The 23,236-nt window shown below is 37.5% G+C and overlaps 1 protein-coding gene across 1 annotated transcript in view; it reads left to right on the forward strand.

The window, feature by feature from the left end:
• The window catches only part of LOC113981477 (atrial natriuretic peptide receptor 2-like), a 38,442-nt gene that overhangs the window by 12,389 nt on the left and 2,817 nt on the right, over positions 1-23,236 (forward strand). Inside the window, exons 7-22 of the mRNA XM_027708886.1 lie at positions 333-478; positions 3,046-3,118; positions 4,102-4,133; positions 5,330-5,517; positions 6,941-7,027; positions 7,282-7,425; positions 8,288-8,409; positions 10,055-10,196; positions 12,952-13,000; positions 13,922-14,026; positions 14,977-15,096; positions 15,957-16,050; positions 16,842-16,929; positions 17,680-17,819; positions 20,996-21,148; positions 22,075-22,173. Coding sequence (XP_027564687.1) covers positions 333-478; positions 3,046-3,118; positions 4,102-4,133; positions 5,330-5,517; positions 6,941-7,027; positions 7,282-7,425; positions 8,288-8,409; positions 10,055-10,196; positions 12,952-13,000; positions 13,922-14,026; positions 14,977-15,096; positions 15,957-16,050; positions 16,842-16,929; positions 17,680-17,819; positions 20,996-21,148; positions 22,075-22,173 — 1,782 coding nt within the window. The remainder of the gene's footprint in view (positions 1-332; positions 479-3,045; positions 3,119-4,101; positions 4,134-5,329; positions 5,518-6,940; positions 7,028-7,281; positions 7,426-8,287; positions 8,410-10,054; positions 10,197-12,951; positions 13,001-13,921; positions 14,027-14,976; positions 15,097-15,956; positions 16,051-16,841; positions 16,930-17,679; positions 17,820-20,995; positions 21,149-22,074; positions 22,174-23,236) is intronic.

A 23,236-nucleotide genomic window follows, 5' to 3' on the forward strand; every position in this document is an offset into this window, starting at 1 on the left:
AATAAAAAAGGAAATGCCTGCCCTGAAGAACTTTGTCCCCATATGAACAATGAAAAACACAGTAGTAGTGATGAAGTGTTTTATACACAAAATGTGTCAAAGCCTCTGATGTAATTAACATTTAATCTGATGAAGGAGATCCTGCATCACTTCAGAAATTCAGATTGCTCTTTCAGCTGCTGAGATGATATCTCTGAATTCTTCAAAAATTATTATTTCTGGCACTCTGAGGTTTCCCAGCTCAAGAACCATGTGTTTAGATCAGGATACTACCTCATAAATGGATAAAACTGCCTTAAAATATTCTGATACGTGTATCCTTTTTTAATCAGTGTGTGGAGATGGCTTTTGTGAGGAAGAGGAAGGTTGCTCTATCTGTCCACCAGACTGTGGGGAATGCCCACTTTCTGCTGATGCCAGGATAGCAATTGCCTTACCAATATGTTTAGTCTGCACTGGCTTCATTTTGACAGTCATGGTAAGTATCCTTTCTCTCCTCTTCTATTTTTCTCTTGTTTCCATGATTTCATTGGATAGAGTGGAGCTCTCTCTTAGTAGAGGGATAGAACTTCTTCATCCAGAACCTATGTGCTGTGAAAGAAAGCAGAAAGAAGGGAAAAAACTATTAAGGCTTCTTTGTAAGAGAAGTCTCATTGTGTTCAAATTTTCATTCTGTAGAGAGAAGACTACAGCAGGGTGGATATATCACTGTAAAGGAGGAAGAGATTTTTCAAAATGGGAAGTAGGGGACCCCAGAAAAGTAAGGGTACTTTTCACTCTGTTACAAAATTAACTGCTTAAAAACCCTATGGAGGCCAGAACTATAAAACAATTAAAAAACAATTTAGGTAAATTCATTAGGGGACTAGCTCCTTCAGGGGCCATTAAATCTCAGAGTCCAAACACAACTTGTAATGCAAAACATTCAACTTGAGATATTCTCAAAAGAAATCATGGGAAGAGAATTTTTTTTCTGTTTTGGTTGGCTGGGTTTTTTTAATAGGCTCATTTTCTTAGTGTAGCTGAACCAGCTTGGTTCAGTTCAAAGGGATTAATTTTGCATAGTGGTTATCAATTATTATAACAGACTCATGTAGGAAAAGCAAAAAGGGAATGAGGAGTGTATGAGTAATCGAGAAGCAGTTTTGTGTGTCTTTGAATAAAAAAGTCTGTATAAATAGGAGACAGCATGCTATTATGGCTTATTACTTCACAGTACTTCTGGGAAAGATGATCTATAACCTTTATATGTCTACATCTTGGAAAATAATACATTTATGATTTTCTTAACAAAGATTTAACAGGTGAATATGGCAGTTGTAGAGTCATTATAGTGATTATGTACCTGCAGATAATTTGTTTGGAGCTTGGCCTATAAATCCTATAAAACAATAAGCTACTCTTTCCTCAGGAATTCCTCCTCTGTCTATCTTGTGCTGCAGTTGCAGTAGGCAACTGCACTGAGAGAGAGTGAGCAGGAGAAGGCTGATGGTCCATAAATTGAGGTACTAAGGGATGCCTGAATCACAATTAGATTTTTTTCTCTATTCTGTACCTCACTCTGTGGCTTTCCGAGTTAGGAACAGAAGCAATGTTGAGAACTATTTGAGTATTTATAGTCCACACAAAAGTTGTGACAATGAGTTCATGGTAACTGTCCTGTGAAATGATATGATTTGACAGAAATGTGTAATTGGACATGAGAAATTCGGAAAGTTTTAAATAAACAGGCATTTGCATTTTAGAAAGAGCAATCAAGTTTCTTGGCCTTGCATAGACTTATTTAAATGTCTTGTAGCAATATTTAGCTATTATTTCTGCTATTTTTCTGCCGGTTTTGAGTTTGTATTTTTTCTTCTTGCATTTCTGTATACATATTCTTATATGCGTAATGATATGGGAATGATGTAATGACAACTTCTTCAATAACAGCATCTTTTTTAAAAAAAAGTTTTATTGGTTTTATTGTAGCAAGATAGGAAAGATTATTTTATCCAATTCAGTTACTGATAAAATGTAAAAAGAAACATCTGGGAAACTAATGCCTTCTTTAATCACTCAAGTAGAAGAAAGGATTCGTTTGATATCAAGTGTCTATATCAAGCCTGGTAGTCACTTCCTGATAATAAGTCTTTGTACAGTCATACCTCTACAAGATAAAAGTAGATTTCGTTCCTCAAAAACTTTTTGAAATAAATGGGATGAAATAATTTGATTTAATGGGCTCTATATTTGCCTTGAATTTCTCCCAATTATGTCGATACAATTTCCACACCATGTTCCTTGTGTATGAACTTGTCACCTGTTTCAGAGAAAACATGCATCATTCCTAGTATAATTCCACTCTCTAGGAAATGCTATAATGATGGTGAAATGCTATAATGATGGTAAAATGCTGCTTTGATTTGACATTTTGGCATTGACTGTAGCCATTAAAACTGTATAATTTAATCTGGTGCTTATTTGAAATCATGTATTTATACTTTGTATATTAGTTTTTCATGTCAGCTCTACAAAAAATCAGCTATTAGATCAATGTCTTCTTCACTGATGATTCAAGTAGCCAGAGATTCCCTACCTGATACTGTCGATGCTAGAGTACTTGACATAATATGGCCTAATTTGTAGACTGGGGGCTTGGAGTTGGGATGTACTGTGTTCTTGTCATGCACTTACATAGCATAACACATGTCAATGACATGAGGGGATGTGAACCACTCATTTGATGTCCAGGCTCAAATATAAATGCACAAACATTGATAATAATGGAGAGTTTATAGCCAATGCAAAATATGACAAGTAATTACTTCTAGAACATAGATTACAGTTTTTAATATATTTATTATGTGCTGTTTTCTTCTAAGCCTATTATTAATACATTTGGTTCAAACGTTACTTATAAGATGTATATTGAATGTTTAAATATCAGATTTGGTTTGGATACTTATACACTTATACTTTCATATTTGATAAAAATAATCTCTGGTTTAATTTCTTCAAAGGCATTGGGGCTACATTAGGAATGAATTTGATTTATTTTTGTAGTGGCTTCAATATCAGAAGCAAAAGATGCTTTGGGATGAAAGTTGGATTATAGATTTCACCTGCATCAAACAAGGTTAGTAACTTGTCATTTTGATACTGTGATCAGTTTCCTTAATAATTTTGAGAAATAATCTCCATTATAAGTACATTATTACATTTCAAGGGTCTTAAAAAAAGTGAACCAATCTGTGAAAGACATATCCAATGTTTCATCCCTGTTATCTCTGTGAACTGGTCACTGATGTTTGTTTCTTGAAGCTTTAGATGTCAAAGTTATTTTAAATAGTTTCCTTCTTTTTATTTACATTGATTTGTCAATTGAAAAAGACAAGCCTATGCCAAAATAAACAGATAACTTCTGAACTTGGACAAAATAAATTACAGTTACTTCAGTGAGTGTATCATTCTGTATGTATCGGTCTCTGACTAAGTTGCCCCCAAATTGCACCAATATATTGTGATACAACATGATCATATTTTCTCTCAGTGTATGCTATCTGTGACAGACTTGCTGCAAAAAGTAATTCATTGTGGCCAATGGGTTTTTTTCTATTTTATCTTCTGACTGTAAGTTATGATTTAATTAGTTCTAATTAAATAAATTAAGAATAAATTCAGATCTTATTATATGCTTTTCTGTGCTACACTTAAAATAGGCATAGATTATTTACTTTGCTGTTTCTTGATTTAGCATTCAGAAGGAAAACAATACCTAGACCTTTAGAAAGTGTAAATCTGTAGAAATCTGCTGAAGTTTGTAGGTCTGTACTGATGCACACTCTCACTGTGTGTGTCTGTGAGGAACTGCTAAGCAGATGTCTGCTTTATCTGTGTTATGTTATTGTGTTGCTAGTGTCAAGATGTTCTTGTGATAATATATAGTAGAGATACTTTCAGGCTTACACTTGAACATTAATTTTTGTATAGCTTTCATATGATATTCTTTTTGCTGCATAAGAAATTTTGGCTTAGGAATTAATTTGATTACATAAACCAAAATGAATTTCAATCCAGATTTGTGAATTCAGAAATGGAGGAAAGTGTCTTTCAGTATAGCAAATTTAACAAGATCAAATTTTCAGCTAATAGTGAATCAGAAAATGTCATAAACATCACACATGAGGAGAAACATTAGAAAGAGACTCAGGGAAACTAGAAGCATGACCAAAAAATAACACATTAAAAATTAGTTTGAAAAATCAAAGAAGAAAGACAAGCTTTCTAGGAGAGAAGCCTGCAAAGCAACGATATTTTTTAAGACCTAGGAGTGATAATTAACAACTAAATGAGGACTGATAACATTATGAGATTTAGCAACAACCAGTACGTCTTCTCTGGATAAAGCTGTTCAGAGCTACCCACTGTAGCCTGAAATGCACAGTTATCTAGATGGAAACAGATCATCAGTGTTCTACCCAGGGTATGTAGCCTGTATGATGGAAAATTAGCCTTATTTTTTCAAGATAACTTCTTTTTTTGTTGCTTTGCACGACATATAGAGATATAGATGTACACATTTATATATACACACTCATTCTCAAAGCTATCTCAGGGAGTTCTAATATATTTCTGGGTGGAATGCTGTAGAAAGGCTTAAAATGTCAATGCAATTTTGACCTGCATATGGATAATACTGTGGTGTGGGAACATGGCAGTTCTGATCCAAGCTGAGATACTGAACTTTCTGAGCAGCATTTTATTGGATACTTCTACTAGGGAGACTTGAGAGCTCTCAGCATTTCTGAGACTAATTGGCTAAATCTGGATTTTAATTGGAGATGGTTACACAATATGTAATTATTGAATTTGTTTTGAAGTACCTTTGTCACCTTGAGCTGGTCAACAGAGATTAAAAAGCATACATTGAGATCACTGTGTATTTTTTTCATCTTTCTGCATTGTTGCTTTTCTCTGACTTCAGTCTGGTGTCAGAATCACTTCCCACATTCCTGTACTTTACAGTCTTCTAGGAGCTCCAAATAGACTTGTTAAAGTATAGCACAGGGCTTGCTCTCCTTCTCTGGGTTCTGTCCTCAGCATCTATGTAGCAGCAAGGGCTAATCATCTCAGGAGCAGAGAAGTAAAAATTGCATCAGATCCTGAAAATTAGTGAGAAAGATCTCTAGCAATGAATCATCTTTGGAACTTTTTTACTTTTTATGCAGCAGTCACATCCCAAGCAATGGTTTTCTGTCTTAACTGTTAACAAGAGCAACTGGCTGTAAAGTTTTGGAGAATTCCCTTTATTTGTTTGCCTCTGGAGTCTCTGCCTGTGCAAAAATAGGCATCTTCAGGTCACTTTTCTCATCCCACATCCCATTTAGATCACGTCATACGGACAGTAACGGGAAGCGTGATGAGTGCTCCTCCAGCACCCAGTATCTCCAATGTCAGCTGTATCACTGCTCTGAGCTCTTGCACAGCAGCTGCCAACATGTCCAGGAAACAATACTTCACCCAGACTGGGAGATAGTAAGTCAATGTATTACTAATTTACTGTGCCTAGAATATTACAATTTCACCTTGAATTTCTGGTTCTTGCCACTTTACTGTTGAATAGGCAGTAAAAAAGAATTTATCTTGTTAGGCCAAATCCGGTAAGTTAAGATCATCGTCTGACTTCTGTACCAAATATTGTCTGTGGAGTATTTTATATGCCAGGCTTCTGGTTTGTCTTTCATTTCTCCTTTTCTCTTAGGGACTACAGTCTGTTAAAGAATGGTCCTTGCTGTTCAAACATATTTTGAACCAAGGTTTTTATGAAGCCCTTTTTCTAAAATGCAGGCAGAGCACAGCTAGGTTCTCTGCACTAAAGAGTGACACCCTTTACAGCGGCATGTTAGAAATCTTGTTCTTAAACCAGCTAATGTGACTGAATGTTCAGAACCTTTTACCTCTGAATCAAATTATTAAGGTGCACATCTGTGTAGACAGATAGTATAGGCATATCTTGCTATCCAGAAAGCAATTTTTCACATAAAAGTAGTATAAATAAGGGGTAGGAGGGGAACACGTGCAAAGATGGAAGCAATACCTACCACTGGAACACATAGGGAAAGATCTGTGCTTTGCAGGATAAAGCTTACTTCTGGCTGGGGGAACAGATGCATTTTCAGCATAGACTGTGGAAAATCACAGCCACTTCACTGATGTAACACTGTGTCCAGCATTGATCTTTTAGATTAGGCATTTTTGCTTCTTCTTTCTGAATGGTGACATTATCATCATCATCGTCATTATCATCTTCCTCAGATGCCTCAAGGTTAAAAACATTCGGCAAGGGTGAAAAATGTAAGAATGGGGCATTCAGTCTCATTGGCAAAGCACCTAGAGCTGCTACACCACAGACCCCATACTCTGTATTTATATGGTGGGTATCACTTAAATTCCTGCAGGTATCTCCATTGGATTCCTTTAACAAGGAAAATTGCTTTGTTGTCTATCAAACTCAGCTGCTTCATTGCTGAGAATGCTTAGCCCCATGAGAGCAGAAGTATGTGAAATGTCAGTGAGGGATCTACAGAATGGTAGCCAGAAGTCATGGATAAGGAGGGATGTGGCTACATGTGTTTCTCTCTCTCTGACACTTCCTTTGCTGCTACTCCATCATTGAACCGCCTCAACTGACCCTAACGCTCACAATCCAAATGTTGTTCACGGATCAAGATTGCTTGAATGTAATCACTAATCCTTCCTTTGTCAGTAGAAACAGGGTCCTGTTGTCTGTCATAGATTCAGATTTACAATCACATATGGAAATGCTTAAATTCTCTGCCTCACCTCTAATTGTATGAAACTGTTCCACTCTAGAAAGTATATCTTGTCCATTTTTGTAGTATTGCTGGCTTAGGAATTTGGTCTAAAACTCTGTGAATAGCATTTCATTCTGTTTCAGTGATGGTAGAACAGTGGCCATAAAGAAAATAATGAAGAAAACATTCACATTGTCTAAATCCATACGTAAAGAAGTAAAGCAAGTGAGGTAAGAAGTGAAATCTGAAGTGTTGTTCCTTTTTTGACTGGTTCTTTAGGGTTTAAAATCTTTCCAAATGTGACCGTAAATTCATATTCCTCTTTCTTTCAGACTTTGGTTTAACACCAGATTAAAATCTCCTTATTCCTGTCTTACTTTTTCTCCATATTGTAAGACAAGGCACTTTCCAGCTACAGTATAAAAAGCAGGAGGCACATTCATGAAAATTGCTGTTATGCTGTGATTTCTGTTGATTTTCACAGGGAACTTGACCATCCCAATCTCTGCAAATTCATTGGAGGTTGTATAGAAGTCCCAAATGTTGCCATTGTCACGGAGTACTGCCCCAAGGGAAGCCTGAGTGATGTGCTCTTCAATGAAGACATTCCTTTGAACTGGGGTTTCAGGTAGGAAAAAAAGTTTTGAGAAGTTAAATGAGACATACTGTGATATATGCTGTTTAGGGAAAGATGTTAATTTTAGATGATGTTCTTGGAGAGAGAGGCCTCTACTGTCATATGGAGAGAATAAAGAAGAAAGCAAGCAAATTCAAATATTCAGTCCAACTTGTCTTTCATTTTTTTTGATAAATCATATGTTTAGTGTTGGTCATGCTAAGGCAATGACTTTTCAACTCTTGCCCTAGAGAGACCTGCAGAAACTGCTTTAAAACCTTTTTTCCTGTGTAACTTAATTTTGTTCCCAAATGTCTTGAGCATCCCTATTTAACTAAAAATCACTGCACCTTTGTTTATGAAGACATATTGATTACCTGGTTAGCATATCTACAAAAGCATTATTATACCTACTAGTAGAGAGAATGAGCTCATACTGTCAATGAAACTTCCACAAAGGCAATGACATTTTTTTTTGAAATTGATCTTCTTGTCACACCCTTTCTGCTTCTGCTTTATGTTTGCCTTCAGCAAAGAAAGAGATTCTGAGGAAAGAAAACTTCCAAATAAAGTGAGGAAGTTAATAAAATTGTTTCTCTTGTAAACATTTGAAAACACTCCCAAGGATACAAAAGTACTGGCAATTTCTAGAAGAAACTCAGCTGTCTTAATAGAGGCTGAAGGCCTGCAGGCTCACACAAATGAGTGGGTGTTAAGGGCTTTTAGCCACCCACCTTAAATATTTTGGAAAATTGAGCACGGTAACACAAATTGAAAGCTATAAGGTGTGTTTCTGTAAAATTCAGTAGGCTTTGGAGCCACTCTTGACTGAAAGTTTAGTGGAAATACCAGCTTACTGATTTTTATCTTTCAGGTTTTCTTTTGCTACTGATATTGCACAAGGAATGGCTTATCTTCACCACCACAAAATGTATCATGGACGGTTGAAGTCTACTAACTGTGTGATAGATGACCGGTGGGTTTGCAAAATTGCAGGTAAAAAGTAGATAAGAAAAAAATTTCAAAACTGTCTGCTAACCCACTAATGTGCATAGATTTCACGCTCAACACTTTTTCCAAGTGCCTTCATGCTGATGTTTCATGTGGAATTACCAACTGTACCAAACTTCAGTAGAAGTGACCTGTGCTGAAGCAAGTTTCATGTTACATTATCAAGTGAGGTGAATTAATATGTGTCACTGATGCATTCATCAGACCCCACAAAGAATGGAGTTTGTCAACATCAGTCTGAGCAGAAACTCTGCCTCATTCTCAGTTTTGATACAGCAAGAAAACCTGAGCCATGGACAAAGATGTGTAGTAATGCTGACTGATTGGTAAACACAATGTAGTTTCATGGAGGAAAATAGACTCAGCTCAGAGCTTTTCAGTCCTTTACACAAAACTGAATTGTATTCTCCCAGAAACAGAGCTACAGTTCTGGTCTGCTCCTGGTACAGGAAGACAGCCTGTGGAAGCAAGAATGCCACTGAAGAGTCTAGTTTAGTTTGCAGATGCCAAGGGGAATTAAGGCAATGATCATCTCTTCTACTTTCTCTCCAGAGAAGTTGTCACACCCTCTAACCCCTAGCCATCCTAAAAGAAGCAGCAACAGATTTGGTTTGCAATGGAACATCCTATGACTAAGACTTCTACACAGGGACAGGCCTGCTTTTCCAAGTTATTCAGTATTCTATTGCCTTCGGAACTGCCTGCTCTGCTTAGAGCCTGTTCTTGAGAAAAGCATAAAAAATAGACTTAGTTGGATTACATCAGCTACATCACCTTAGCACAGCTTGTCTCAGTTAAATAGGATCTCTGTGAAATAATTCAGAAGTTATATAGTTGCACTGTAGCAATTTCAAGTTTTCATGGCTTATCCGGATGTGATAATATCAAACCAACATCACAAATAATGAATGCGGGAGCTATTTGAAAAATTACCTCCAACATAACGAACTAATCTCTAAGACCATCTTATTCAGAGGTCACTCCAGATAAAAGGAGACATCTGCATCCAACCTTCCCATACACGGCAGCAGAGTGCTGTTTACGTAAAAAAGAAAAATTAAGTCGGTTGTTTTTTTTTTCCTCCTCACCGATTCTGAGTCATATGCTGAGCATCCCTTCTATATTAGGCTAGAAGTATAGATGGAAAGATGTTTCACATCTATGCTGCCTTTGTTCTAGTGCTAGTGGTATGCAAGTAACACCCACCATCTGCTTTTCAGTCGTAATTCTGTCTAACTAGTAATTACTTTAGCAACCTGCCACCAGAGATAAGTATCAAGGGACAAGGTAGAACAAAAACCTGCATTTACATGCTAGCTCTTGCACTGAGGTGAGACCCTTATCTGAATATAGTTTGATAAAATCATAAAATAATTCTGATTGGAGGAGGTTCTGTAGTTCAACTTCCCTGCTGTTATGCAGTCCTACCTATATATTTGGTTTCCAGTTGCTATATTTACAATTGTTTAGGGAGGCAAGACCACCAAAACCACACTATTTCTAGACTAAGACATGCATTTAATATAGGGAAAACTAATACCTTTAGACTAGTTATGTTACTGTCTACTATTGCATGTGTTTCAGAGAAGTACCCACTGAATAGTTTGTTACCTGTTTTCTTTCATGCTAGATTATGGTTTGCAGTCATACAGAAAAGAAGATTCTCCTGAGGGATCAAACTCATACCAGCAGCATTTGATACAGATTTATACAGCTCCTGAAATACATTCACTTTCAGAGTTTGAACCCAATTCTATGACAGATGTCTACAGGTAGTTAAGTTTTCCTGATCTTGCACTTAGTAATCTCATCTTGAGTATATTTAAATGACTATTAAGCTCAGTATAATTCTACTGTTGCTCCAAGTATATGTTTGATTGTAGTTTTTAGAAGATTGGTCCTGAAATACAGAACAGCACAGATATCATAGGATCTTCTCTTTCAAGGTAGATAATCAATTACTGAATTCACTGAATATAAATGGAAAGTTTACCAAATGAATTATAAGGAGTCACTCTAGACTGGTAGATAAAAAGGCATAAAGATATGCTACTATATACCTATCCATTTTTTCTGTTGCTGTTTCTTATAAAAAGGTGGATTATTTTCAATAATGGTGATACTTTAAAAGTTAATAGAACCAATGTTCCAGGATGTCACAATAAACATATGCATCCCGTAATTTTATAATTAATGTCTATACACTATTTGCTGCATATACACAGTGACATTTTTTGGTTTACAGAGGAAAAAATAAAGGTGAGAAGAAGAATGGATGCACTAGTGAAAAGCTTCATCCCTTTCCTTTTGAAAGCTTTCATAGAATATCATTTTCCAATGGCTTATTTGGCTATCAGGTTTAGCCCTGCCGGTGGTGGATAGCTTCTATACAACCACTTTTCAGATAAGTGGGATTACAATTGTAAACAAGTGTATGCATATTAAATGTGCTAGAACACTATTAATTTTAATTCATTCTGTCAGATTACCTGAGCAAGAATTTGAGATCTCAGTAGTATTTATGTCTATAGGCTTAAACATGTCCTGAGAATTTGCTTCAAAATGGTTCAGCTAAGGCAGTTTGTGATTGTGTTGGTGTTTCTGGCTACTGTCATTTGTCCTGTGTCAGTCTGTACTTTTTCAATATGGAGTGGTGTTAGAAAGTACTTTGTTCCAATTAAACAATAATTTTAGGGTTGTCTCATACATTCCAGTTTATCATTGCCAAGAAAATGTTTCCTAGTCTTGTCTGTTCTCACTTTGCTCCTGTTCGGAATAGATATTGTTACTTGACTTTGCAGGCAACTCGGCCTCCTGAAAGCATTTCTTGTGAAGGGCTTCCCTTAAAATAGTCTTAAAATCTGCTTTACTCATGTTATACAGGACTACAATGAACTTTTGACAGACTCAATGAATCTATCTTGCTGTCAATCTGCGTATTTGCCAAATCCAGGTCTACTCTTGTGGTACTGCACTTGATCCTTTCTTGGTAAAAAAAAATAAAATAATAAGAGATAAAATCAGAAAAGGGAGAATATCAACATGCAGACAGGGAATGTAAATAATGTATAATTTAAAAAATCTTCTTATCTGGGCTATTCTTCAGAATTTGAAGAAATCCTCAGTTTTTATCTGTACAAAAATTCCATTAGTATTTCTGAAGGTAAGGCCCAAATAAAAAATTAGTAGAAGCTGCAGGAGTGGGACTTGTAATTTACTGTGCTCTTACAGATGAATCACTTGCTCTTAAACTTCTCCAGGGAAAGTGTTGGTCAGATGGGAAAGCTAAAATGGAAATGAGAACAGGAGCATGAAAGCAGCTCCTGATTTGAGCTGAAGAGGCTGTTACCACTCACAGTTTCTCCCAGATCAGCTCCCCTTGATTTGTAATCATTATGTGAATCTTACTGTCCACTATATTAGGACTTTATTGAGCAGTGCTGATGAAGCTGAATTGAATCAATACTACTTTATCGGAGTTACCATCATCTAATTATTCTCCTCTAAAACCTGTTTAACTTTGTTGTCTCACCAGGTTTGATATTGCTTTCTACTACCACATCACCCCAAAATTAACAGAAAAATCTCGTCAGATTAATTTCTACAGTATTCAGCATAGTTTATTATTTTATTTGCCAGTGGTGGTCCACAAGTGGAGTGAAAGACAGATATACATATCCCATTATACAACCAGAATGTCTTACAGAACAGAGCAACCATTAGCAACACAACAGACTGCAAACCAATATTGTCCATAAAAGTAAATGTTACCGAGCAGAGTTGCATGCAGGGGGTTAATTATTACACTGTTTCATTATATAAAGAGACAAGAGCATCTTCGTCAGGCCTGTTGGCTTGAGGAGGTGCTTTCTTCTGAGAGATCACTGTTCTAAAAGGTCTCTAGTGGGTTCAGTGAGGACGTTAAACACCCAGTTGTTAGTGTCTTTTTCCATTCTTCATCCTTGATGAATATATTTGACCTTGGTTCAACTGAGGAAGATGATGATAAGGAAAATATGATTCAGAAGGAACAAGTAGACATGTCTACTACAAAATATTTATTCTGGACACACCGTGTCATCCTTGACTTTATGGAGATTTTTTAGACAGTGATCTATGCTGAAAAGAAGCCACTCCTCCAACTGATGGTCACGATGAACCTACTCCTGCCCCTTGATTGGAGCACAAATCCGTCCTCTGTGTTTAACTGGATTATGTACGTATCTCTGCACATATCATCTCTGGATTCCATTAATTCTTCCAGAGAAAATTGCTTTGCTATCCATCAAATTCAAACTCTTTATCTCTGGGCTTGATAACTGTGAGAGGATAATGCTACGAAACATTTGGTAACAGATCTCTGAAAACACAGAGCAGTACACACAGCAGTACTGTTGCCATCCTTCCTTTTGAGATACTGGGCTTTCAGTCATACAAGAAGGAAGAATAAGAAATCATGGAAAAAAGAAATCACTGACTCCATTGACTGTTATTTCATTAAGATTTTGCTTTGTTTTTATTCTGCAGTTATGCCATTATTTTACTAGAAATTGCCACAAGAAGTGACCCTATACCAGTAAGTAAAGATGAACTACCTGTGAAATTTGCACGACTGCTTTGATTCTGTTTCTACTGAAGACATAAACCAAACTTTGAGTAACTGCACCTTTGAGTTACTTTTTGAGTACACATTTTCCTTGTGATTTTCTCGGCGTTAGTTCAGTTCCCATGGAACATTGCAATTAGGGCTTCCTCACATATCCACCTGTCTTCCCTTTCAGACCTTTGAAAAAGAGACGATGATAAAAATAACGTGGCTCCAAACCTGACTTTTGATTAGTTCTGTGAGGCTTAATGGTGGCAGGAAGGGATGCAGAGGGAACATATGTCCTAATATCTTCCTTTTTATTCTATTCTTCCTTTTCCTGCCATGCAAGAGCCCTTTTAGTGGAATCTTGAATGCTAGAAAGGCAAATCAGCTGCTCTCCATAAGGAAAATCTCTGTTTTGGGTGTGTCTTGTGATCAGTGCTAAATGGCAAACACACAAAAAAATGCACCTTGAAATTAAACCTGATGGTCTGGATATGTAACCATGTTGTCTCTGAAAAAATTTGCTTAACAAGAATTGTAACAATAAAGTCTTGAAACTACCATTCTTCCAATCATGACAGTGTGTGATAGAGCAATGTAGGCCTTGTGATTTTTAAATGTTTCCCAATATCTTGCCAGGTATTCAATTGTTTATCTCATATAAACACTGAGATTAAAGCCTTTCAGCCATGAAAAAGCTTTTAGAAAAGGTGACCCAGTTTAGACTAGTTATATGCTTTTTTATCCTCTTTACTTTCTTTCTTGCACCCTTGAGTAAAGAAGCAGAGCAGGAAGTGATAAGGGAAGATGTTATATAAGTAACGATGGTAATAGTAATATAATTTCAATGGCTGGCATGATAACCATGCCACTAATTTCAACATTGTTTGATCCCCTTTACTTTAGAAAGATGGTATGCATTCAGCTGAATATTTTTGGTGCCCACCTTTGTCAGAATTAATTTCAGGAAAGGCTGAGAATTCTTGCCCATGTCCCACAGATTACATAGAGGTAAGTAAGATATAATATTGTGTACAAAGATTCTTTACTGAAGTGAATTTATGTCATGTCCCAGAATTTTTACAGCAGTATGTAAAGAAACCAGAAATCAAGAAGTACTCCTCAAATAAGGCGCAATGAAATTATTTAATATCTTTAATTAAAAAAAAAGTCATTGTGATAATGAAACATTCAGCTGTTCCCTCCAGTTGTCAGTGTAATAGGTTATGGTTTTAATATGCAATCATTCATTTTTGTGCATTTTCATTTTATTATAAAGTGTTGAATTCCATACATATTTTATGTCAGTAATATCTATTCAGCTTACTGGCAGAGGGCTTTCAAATAATAAAGTTTCTGTCTCAGGCAAAGTATCAGTTTGGTTTGATTCTCATGCAACAGGTCTGTGTGTTCAGTAGCCTCAAACTGCCTGATAAAGTACACCTCCCCCCCGCCTCCCTTTACTTAAATCAGAACAAGATTTTGGTGTCCTTATTTCAGCTTAAGTGCAATATAACTGACTTTGCTGATTTGTAGCAATCTAAATGTAACAAACTTCTCATTAGCAGCACTTGATTTTAACCGGGAGTTAACATTCTTAAAGAGTAGTTGAGTTTTTAATCTTTTGTGAGTTTGATGTACAGAGAAGTCCTCTGAAAACTGTATGTGAGTTCGCCAGCATAACACTATCTTAAAATATAAGACGAGAGCTTAAGCAGTGTTCAGCAGAAGAAATGTGTGTATCTAATTCATGATTTCCCACAGCAGCATTTTTATGAACTAACATCCTTTGTTCAGCAAAAACTTGTAGAATTCCACAGACCTCAGTATACCTCTGACACTTTTCACCAGCTGTAGATGACCAGTTTGCATGAAAAAATAATAGTAATAATTTTAAAACTGCCTATGCTTGGAATGATAAAAGGCTGTTTGCTTTTGTCTCTCTTTTTTTCTTTCTGCAGTTAATCAGAAGGTGCAGAAAAAATAATCCATCCCAAAGGCCTACATTTGAACAAATAAAAAAAATGTTGTACAAGATGAATCCTAATAAAGTTAGCCCTGTTGACATGATGATGACTCTGGTAAATTTAGTTTTTTATTCCAATCCAAGTTAGTCTGCTCACTTGCAATCGCTTTCACCTCTATCCTTCAGGTTTGTTTTTTGATCTCATACCCCTTGTTTGGTGAGAAAACCCAGTTATTTGTTTGCCTCTGGTGGGCTAATTGTAGCTGTAGTTCTGCTTGAGACACAGCTTTCCTTCTCTTTCAATTTCTGTCCTTTTTCTTAACTTTCTCAACTTCTTTGGGACTGAACACTTTCTTCAGTCAAATGTTGTTTGGTGTTTAATGTGCTCACAGGATACTATATTCCCCTTTTCCCAAGACTCAGTGGTCTTACAGTACCAGGGATATAGAATCCCGGCATGCACCAAAGAGCATGTTTACAGATGCATTTTGAGCAGAGTATCTCAAGGCCATCAGCAGAGAAAGGAGATTCCTGCTCCCATAGCCTATTACCCCACACAGAGGAAGGATATAAGAAAGCAAAATGTAGACTAGCACAGCAGGATAGTTTACAAAACAACATAGTGAGCTTTTGATGAAAGTCTGAGGCTTAGATACCTTTTGTTTTGGTGAGATTTTAATCCATCTCTGCAGCTTGGTCTCTGCATTGGATTAGACCCCTAAAGTTTACAAGAACTTTGAAAAGTCTCAAATCAGCTTCTGCTGTCAAGCAACAATTTCAAATCTAGATTCATAAATTTACCTAAGGAGAAACTTGATCTTTGGATTTTGTAAAAAATTTTAGGTGTCTTAGACCTGCACCTTTTCTTATCTTGGAGAGTTTTCCAAGCAGAATCATTCAAATGCTTAAATCATATCCAACTATGAATCTATTTCAACAAAAAGATTATTTTATGCAATTCTCTATGTTATTTAGATGGAGAAATATAACAAACATCTGGAGGTACTGGTTTCTGAGAGAACCCAGGATTTAATGCATGAAAAACAGAAGACTGATCGTCTATTGTATAGTAAGTTATAAATACTGGATCTTCTTCTCAATAATAATTTTATTTCAGCTGTCTAATTACAAACAGCAACCCTTTGATAAGTCATTATTTAATAGCAAGGAATGAATATAATTGTTACTTTTCAACAAAAGTTGGAAAGATATTTACGTACTTTTATACTTCCCCCCTAGAAACCAGTACACTCCTCTGAGAGGTGTGACCCAAGAATCCTTAGTGCTCTGACTTTGGATTTACATGGCAGTCCTTCTGCTTAGTTATAAATGTTGGGGAATTGCAATTGGTTACTTTTGATTGTAGTGTATCCTCTGGCATTATGCAAGAAAAGAGGCATAGAGGAACAGGAATACACATATGAGAGAGAAAAAAAGAAAAAGGTGTGAAGGTGCAAGACAGGAGAAATAAAGACAATTAAAAAAACAAAATAGAGAAGTGATAGTAAACAAACCTAACACAGGTAGAAAGTACTAGCAAAGAGTTGGCATGGAAGGAATTAGTAAAATCCCAAGTCATACTATTAAAATCTAGCCTTATACTTCCTTGGAATGTATAGATTTGGGGTTTTTTTAGAACTAAAAGTTATGGGCCATCAGAAATATGTAGACATGTTATCAGTGAGATTTACTGTGAATTCTCACATTACAGCAGAGCAGATTTTGATGCCAAACTGTGTTTCAATCTTTGTAATATTTCATGTTTCTGATCATTGCTTCTCACCTTTAAACAAGCAGGTTATGTTTAATGTGTGATTTTACCATGCCAAAAAAGTAACAATGCACTACTTTCTACAACAGGTATGTTGCCGAAACAAGTAGCAGATGATCTCAGGCAGGGAAAACCTGCACAAGCCCAAAGTTACTCAAGTGCCACCATCTTTTTCAGGTAAACAAAAATGAAAGATAAGACCAGAACTTACTCCTACTGGAGAAACTTCTAGGCTTCTAGTGGAGGTGAAGCTCCTAACCAAGTACAGAATTTCTATCTGAGCTGCCATCTATTGTACCAGCTGTCTCTTCAAATGAGTGTTTTCCAAAATTCTCACACCAATCAATTTTTAATTATAAATACTTAAATAAACAATGAGATTACTGTGGAGCTCTAACGTACAGCAGAACATCACTTTACATGTGTTACTCATGCATGAATGTATATTTGATAATACAGGCCTAAGTAAAGACTCCAGCATTTAGCTGTGTAAAGAAAACTTTTCTATCCTTGCAGTCCACATGGATTTACAGTTTTAAATTTTTATATGTGCATGAAGCAACATATAAACGGCATGCCTTCACTTGTCACAAATGAACAGATATCAAATTTCCTTTTTTCATTTTTACATAACCTAAAATTGAAGACTACTTAGTCTGTTGCAGATTAAAGTCTATCTGTAAAAATGGTTTACTGCATCGGTAAGCAAAAAGACTTAGGTCAGTCTGTCCTTTTTGAATGGAAGGAGTCTGCTGCCAATTTAAATAAATTAAGAAAAAACTATTCCATAAGATCCTTAGCAAAGGAAATACTGAGAGAGAAGTTTGACATAGTTCCAACGAGAAATTATTACTGTGTGTTTAGGTTTACCAATCTGCAATGTTTAAGGTGGTGGATGAGTGTGTTCTTTCTGTTGTGTTTTAACAGTGACATTGTCGGCTTCACTCAACTGTCTAGCAGCAGCACACCGTACCAAGTGGTAGATCTCTTGAACAAGCTTTATACCACTTTTGATGAAATCATAGATAACTATGATGTCTATAAGGTGGAGACAATAGGAGATGCCTGTAAGTTCCTTGAGCTATGGACAATCGTGGGGCTTATGGAGCATCTGGGAAGAGACTAATTTGATGACAAGGAAGAACAGATGAAGGAGATTTGGAAAGCTTGTTACCAGTGATAAGACCACATAAAGCAATTAGGAGATAAGTCCTACCTACCAGAGCCCCAGCAAACTTAAGGAACATTTTCCTGCATAACTTAGATCATTTGTACAACTGATGAGTGTTGTGGACAGGAAAAATGAATTGAGTAAAATACCACTGACATTTATTTGGTTCCTATGACCTGTAAGGTCTGACTTTAAACCTTGGCAGCAGATTAATCAAGCTGGCAACTTCTGTATCACAGGAACACAACCAAAAAATTTGCCTTCTACATGGGATCCTAGACGTCATTCCATATTACTATCTCTGTCTTTTTTTTTTGCAAAGACCATGATAATCTTCTCTCTCCAATACTCCGTAGGGGCTTGACTGTCTCTTCTCTTTGGGTTTTTAGGAAAATGGCTTTATATTTGCTACCATGGGAATCTACTGGAGACTGATTACCATTAAAACTCAGTTCCATCAAAAACCTAAGGGAATCTAACAGAACTTTTGGGTGAGACAGAAGGGAAGTCCTGTAAGAGATTCGGAAAAAAAATCCCAACTCTTTTTTTTCAGTGCCATAGTTCAGCGTGTTCTCAAGCATAAAATTCCTGAACAAATGCACCTGAGAGATCCTGAAGAGACCTGTTTCTTGTCCTACAAAGTCATACAATCAAAGAATCACAGAATCATAAAATATCTTGAGTTGGAAGGAACTCACAAGGATCATTGAGGCAACTCCTGATGCTTCACAGGACAGCCCCAAGAATCACACCATGTGCCTGAGAGTGTTGTCAAAACCCTTCCTGAACTCTGTTGGGCTTGCTACTGTGCTTCCCTGAGGAACCAGTAACCAACCACCCTCTCTCTGGATGATGAATCTTTTCCTAGTATTCAGCCTAAACCTCCCCTGACACAATTTCAGGCCATTCCCTCGGATCTTGTCACTGGTCACCATAGAGAATAGATCAGTGCCTGCCTCTCTTCTTCCCCTCACAAGGAAGTTGTAACTGCAATGAGGTCTCCCCTCAGCTTCCTCTTCTCCAGGCTGAACAGACCAAGTGACCTTAGCCTCTCCTCATACGGTTTCCCCTCAAGGCCCTTCACATCTCTGTTGCCCTCCTTTGGACACTCTCTAATAGCTTAATGACTTTCTTATATTGTGGCACCCAAAACTGCCACAATATTCAAGGTGAGGCTGGCCCAGTGCGGGGCAGAGTGGGACAATCCCCTCCCTGGACCGGCTGGTGATGCTTTGCCTAATGCCCCCAAGGACAAGGTTGTCCCTCCAGGCTGTCAGGGCACTGCTGATTTGTGTTTGTAACGTAAGATACAGAGGTATACCCAGAAATGCCAAGACAGTGGAAAGAATTCAAAAGTTTATTTAGAAGCCCAGAATATGATAAACTTACAAATATCTCACAGTGCTTATTGCAGCACCAGCCCCAGGAAGAAAAAGGCAAACCTCCTGTTCGCTCCCAGGCTTTATCATTGCTGGCCCCCTCGACTCTCCCCAGGGCACAGTTGCCCTGTAGCATTCCTGTAAATGTTATCTCTCTCCTCTCATGTCTCAGAGAGAGAGGCTGAGAACTTCTCTTGCTGTGAAGAGAGGGGGAGGAAGCGTTGAAACTGCCTTTGAGAAAGAGTTACCTTTTAGACAGAAAGCCTTCCTAAGCAAAAACTCTGTCTCCTCATAACAAAATCTTCCAGAAAAAAAAAGGGTAATCACATGTTCAATTGTCATCAACCTCCAGACTTGCTTCCAGAGTGCTGCTCTCCACCATCTCATTCCCCAGTCTGTAGGAACACCCAGAGTTGCCCCACCCCAGCAGCAGAATCAGGCACTTGCTCTTGTTAAATATCATACAGCTGGCAATTGCTCAGCCCTCTGATTTGCCAACCTCTCTCTGCCTTTGAGGCAATTTAGTATCATTGGCAAACTTAGTATCCCTTTGAGTCCTACCTGCAGATCAAAGATGTTGAAGAGCACAGGGCCTAAGATGGAGCCCTGCAAAACCACACTAGTGACAGGTCATCAGTCTGATGTTACCCCATTCACTATCACCCTCTGTGCTTGACCCACGAGCCAGTTGCTCACCCACCACATGATGTGTTTACCCAGCTGTGTGCTGGACATTTTATCCAGAAGGATCCTGTGAGAGACAGTATTGAAAGATTTACTGAAATCCAAAAAGATTACATCAACTGGCTTCCCTTACTCAACTAGATCAGTTGTCATAAAAGGAAATTAATTTTGATAAGCAGGACTTTCCTCTCATGAAGCCATGATGGCTGTGACTGATGACTGTGTTGTCTTTCAGGTATTTTTCAGTAACTCCCAGAATAATCTTCTCCATAATGTTGTCAGGCACTGAAGTGAGACTGATGGGCTTGTGGTTTTCAGGGTCATCCTTCTTCTTCTTGAAAATTTTGACAACATTTGACAGCTTCCAGTAAGCTGGGACATCTCTAGATTTCCAAGACCATTGAAAAAGCATTGAGAGAGGTTTCATAATGACTTCAGCCAGCTCTTTGAGTATTACTGGATGAAACCCATCAGGCCCCACAGATGTACAGGGATCCAGCTGGAGCAGCAAATCCCATATAAGTTCAGGGTTTAGTGTGAGTTTGTCATTCTCACAGTCATGGTCCTCCAGCTCAGCACTCTGGTACCCTCAGAGCTCATCATCAGTGTTCAAAGCATAGTACAGGAAGCATAGGCCATTGCCTCTTTTTATAATAGCTCCCCAAAAACAACAGGTACTGAACAGCCATGTTCCCACTACCTGTTCCACTTCAAGCATTCTCAATTAAGGGATAAAGGGAAAAAGAAAGGGTTGGAGGGGATAAATCCTGTGTAAAAGTGAGAAGGAAATATGTTTTTCAGAGCTAGGGTAATTACACGCATAAGCTGTTGCTCTTGCCTTTGTTTGTTTCTGGCTTACTCTGCTTAGGAGGCACAACTGTGCCCTAGGATATGACAGAATTGGGTTTCTTTTTGTTTGGTTGGTTGTTGTTTTTGTTTCATTTGGGCAGCACCCTTTGGTAAATCTGTGTGATGTCAAACATTAACACAATTGCATTGTTGTGTTAAGATATGGTGGTTTCAGGAGTACCCAAAGAGAATGGGATCCTTCATGCCGGTGAGATTGCAAGCATGGCTTTAGACCTCCTGGATGTCTGCAAGACTTTTAAGATCCCACACAAGCCCAACACCCTTCTAAAAATAAGAGCAGGAATCCATTCAGGTATGTTGAGAGGGCTGCAAAGGTGTCTTCCTCTGGCTCGACAAATACTTCTGTAGTGGCCATTTTATCTCCATTAGGAATTTCTTCATAACTTCATTAAGAAGTTAATTTCTTGATATGAGAGAGAATACATCATAGAGGTCATCCCAACAGAATAAACTATTGGATACATGGAATATTTGTAACTCAGTGCAGAATACAACTTTGGAAATATTCCATGGTCCCAGTGCCTTTGCTGATGCAAGTGAGAACTGCCTTTCTATATCTGCTACTTGTCCTTTTCAGATGTTCTCTTCTCAAAACTGTGAGTTGTTTCTTGACTCTTTGATCTAACCTTTGCTCTCAGACTCCCAGCTCCCTGATCTAATCTGATGTGTGATTGCAACTGCTTCTTGTTAGATAGTCAGAGTTGGACCTGTCCTGTGCAGCCCAGCACCTGCCAATTAAACAGCATACATTGTCTCACCAAGAGATCATATCTTCTATTTTTTAAATCAGTTGGGGCTGACACGAAGGAACCAAAATGCTCATTTTCTGTCTTCAGCAGGAGCAGGTTGCTTTCTGTTCTCGCCTTTCCATGTGATAATGAGAGTTGTGTGTGCAACTCCTATTGACGGCATTCCTATCTCATTGGCCCTGAAAATAAGTTGAAATGGGGTTCTGCAGATGCCTTAATTCATACACAACACCTCCATCACATCACCACTTCCCCCACTGTTCTCCTTTGAGGCCTTTTTGCAATTCCCTCCATAGTTCTGAAATCTATCTGTAAGACAGATGTGTAACCCATGTAAAGACAATACTGACACTCAGTCTTTAACTGGTTAATGAATGAGATATAAAGTAGTGTAGGAAAAGCCATAAGGCTGTATGATTGATTACGTGATTTATAAACACAAAATGCTTTATCTTATTTTTCTTAACAGGGCCAGTTGTAGCTGGAGTTGTTGGAACCAAAATGCCACGGTACTGTTTGTTTGGAGACACTGTGAACACGGCTTCCAGGATGGAATCTACCAGTGAAGGTAATAAGGAACAAGCTGCAGGTGGGATTTTGATCATCCTTGCATGAATTCTGAAAAAATGCTGTGCTGAGTTTTGAGTCCTGACTTATTCAAGAAACTGCAAATCCTGTAAGAAGGTCCTTGATTTCTGGTTCCAGTCTGCCTGTGAACAAATTATGACAGTGATATTCTCTACAACCATTTTTGTAACCAGATCCCCTTATTCCCCAAGTCTCAGAAAGGGATTTTTGTTGCTGTGAAGTTCTATATGGTAAAAAAAGGTAAGAATATGATAAAATGAGAGGCAAATGATTATGCTCAGTGTTCCTATTTCTACCTGGCACCCCGCTGAATTTATAGTAAAAATACTTTCATAACTCCCCTCTTTTGCTGATAAATTTCTCTAATGGAGAACACAAGAGGTGGTAGGACACCATGGGAGCTGTGTCTGTCTTTAGCTGGTATAGAAGATTATGTATATGTCTTCCAGCAAAGAGAATAGACAGAAATTTCTAGAAATTAAAGCGTGGAGATATTCTCACCTTCACTTCTTCTCAGGAGATAACAGTTTAGTTTGCATACTTCATCTTTAGCCAGTATGAGCATTTGAACCTCACATTCTGATATACTTTAGCCCAATGAACAAGAATTTGGAAAAAAAATAAGAAAAGAAAGCGATTCAAGGTCAAAGGACCTTGATGGCTTTTTTTCCTTTCATTCATGAAATGCAGGTGAATAGTTTTATGGCTCACACTGTAGTGCATTGTAAATGTATGTGAACTAGGCAAATACAAGTTTTTTTCAAGTTTAATTTCATGACAAAAAGTGATGCTTTCAATATCTACCAGGATCCATTAAAAACAAGGCAGAAAGGCAGTGGAGTGGTCCTACATGATGATTTTGAAGATTATCTTTGGGATTTGAGAATCACCAGAATCTATTCCTTCCCACTATTTTATATATTTTTCCAAAGAAAATGCCAGTCTGAGCGCAACACACATAATTTCATTTTCTTTCTGCCAGTCTCACAGATAACTCCTTTCTTTCTCCTCCTCCTTTTAGGCTCCTTGAATCATCTTATCAG

Source organism: Neopelma chrysocephalum, unplaced genomic scaffold, assembly GCF_003984885.1.
Source record: "Neopelma chrysocephalum unplaced genomic scaffold, ASM398488v2 Primary Assembly neopelma1_96577, whole genome shotgun sequence".
Taxonomy (NCBI): domain Eukaryota; kingdom Metazoa; phylum Chordata; class Aves; order Passeriformes; family Pipridae; genus Neopelma; species Neopelma chrysocephalum.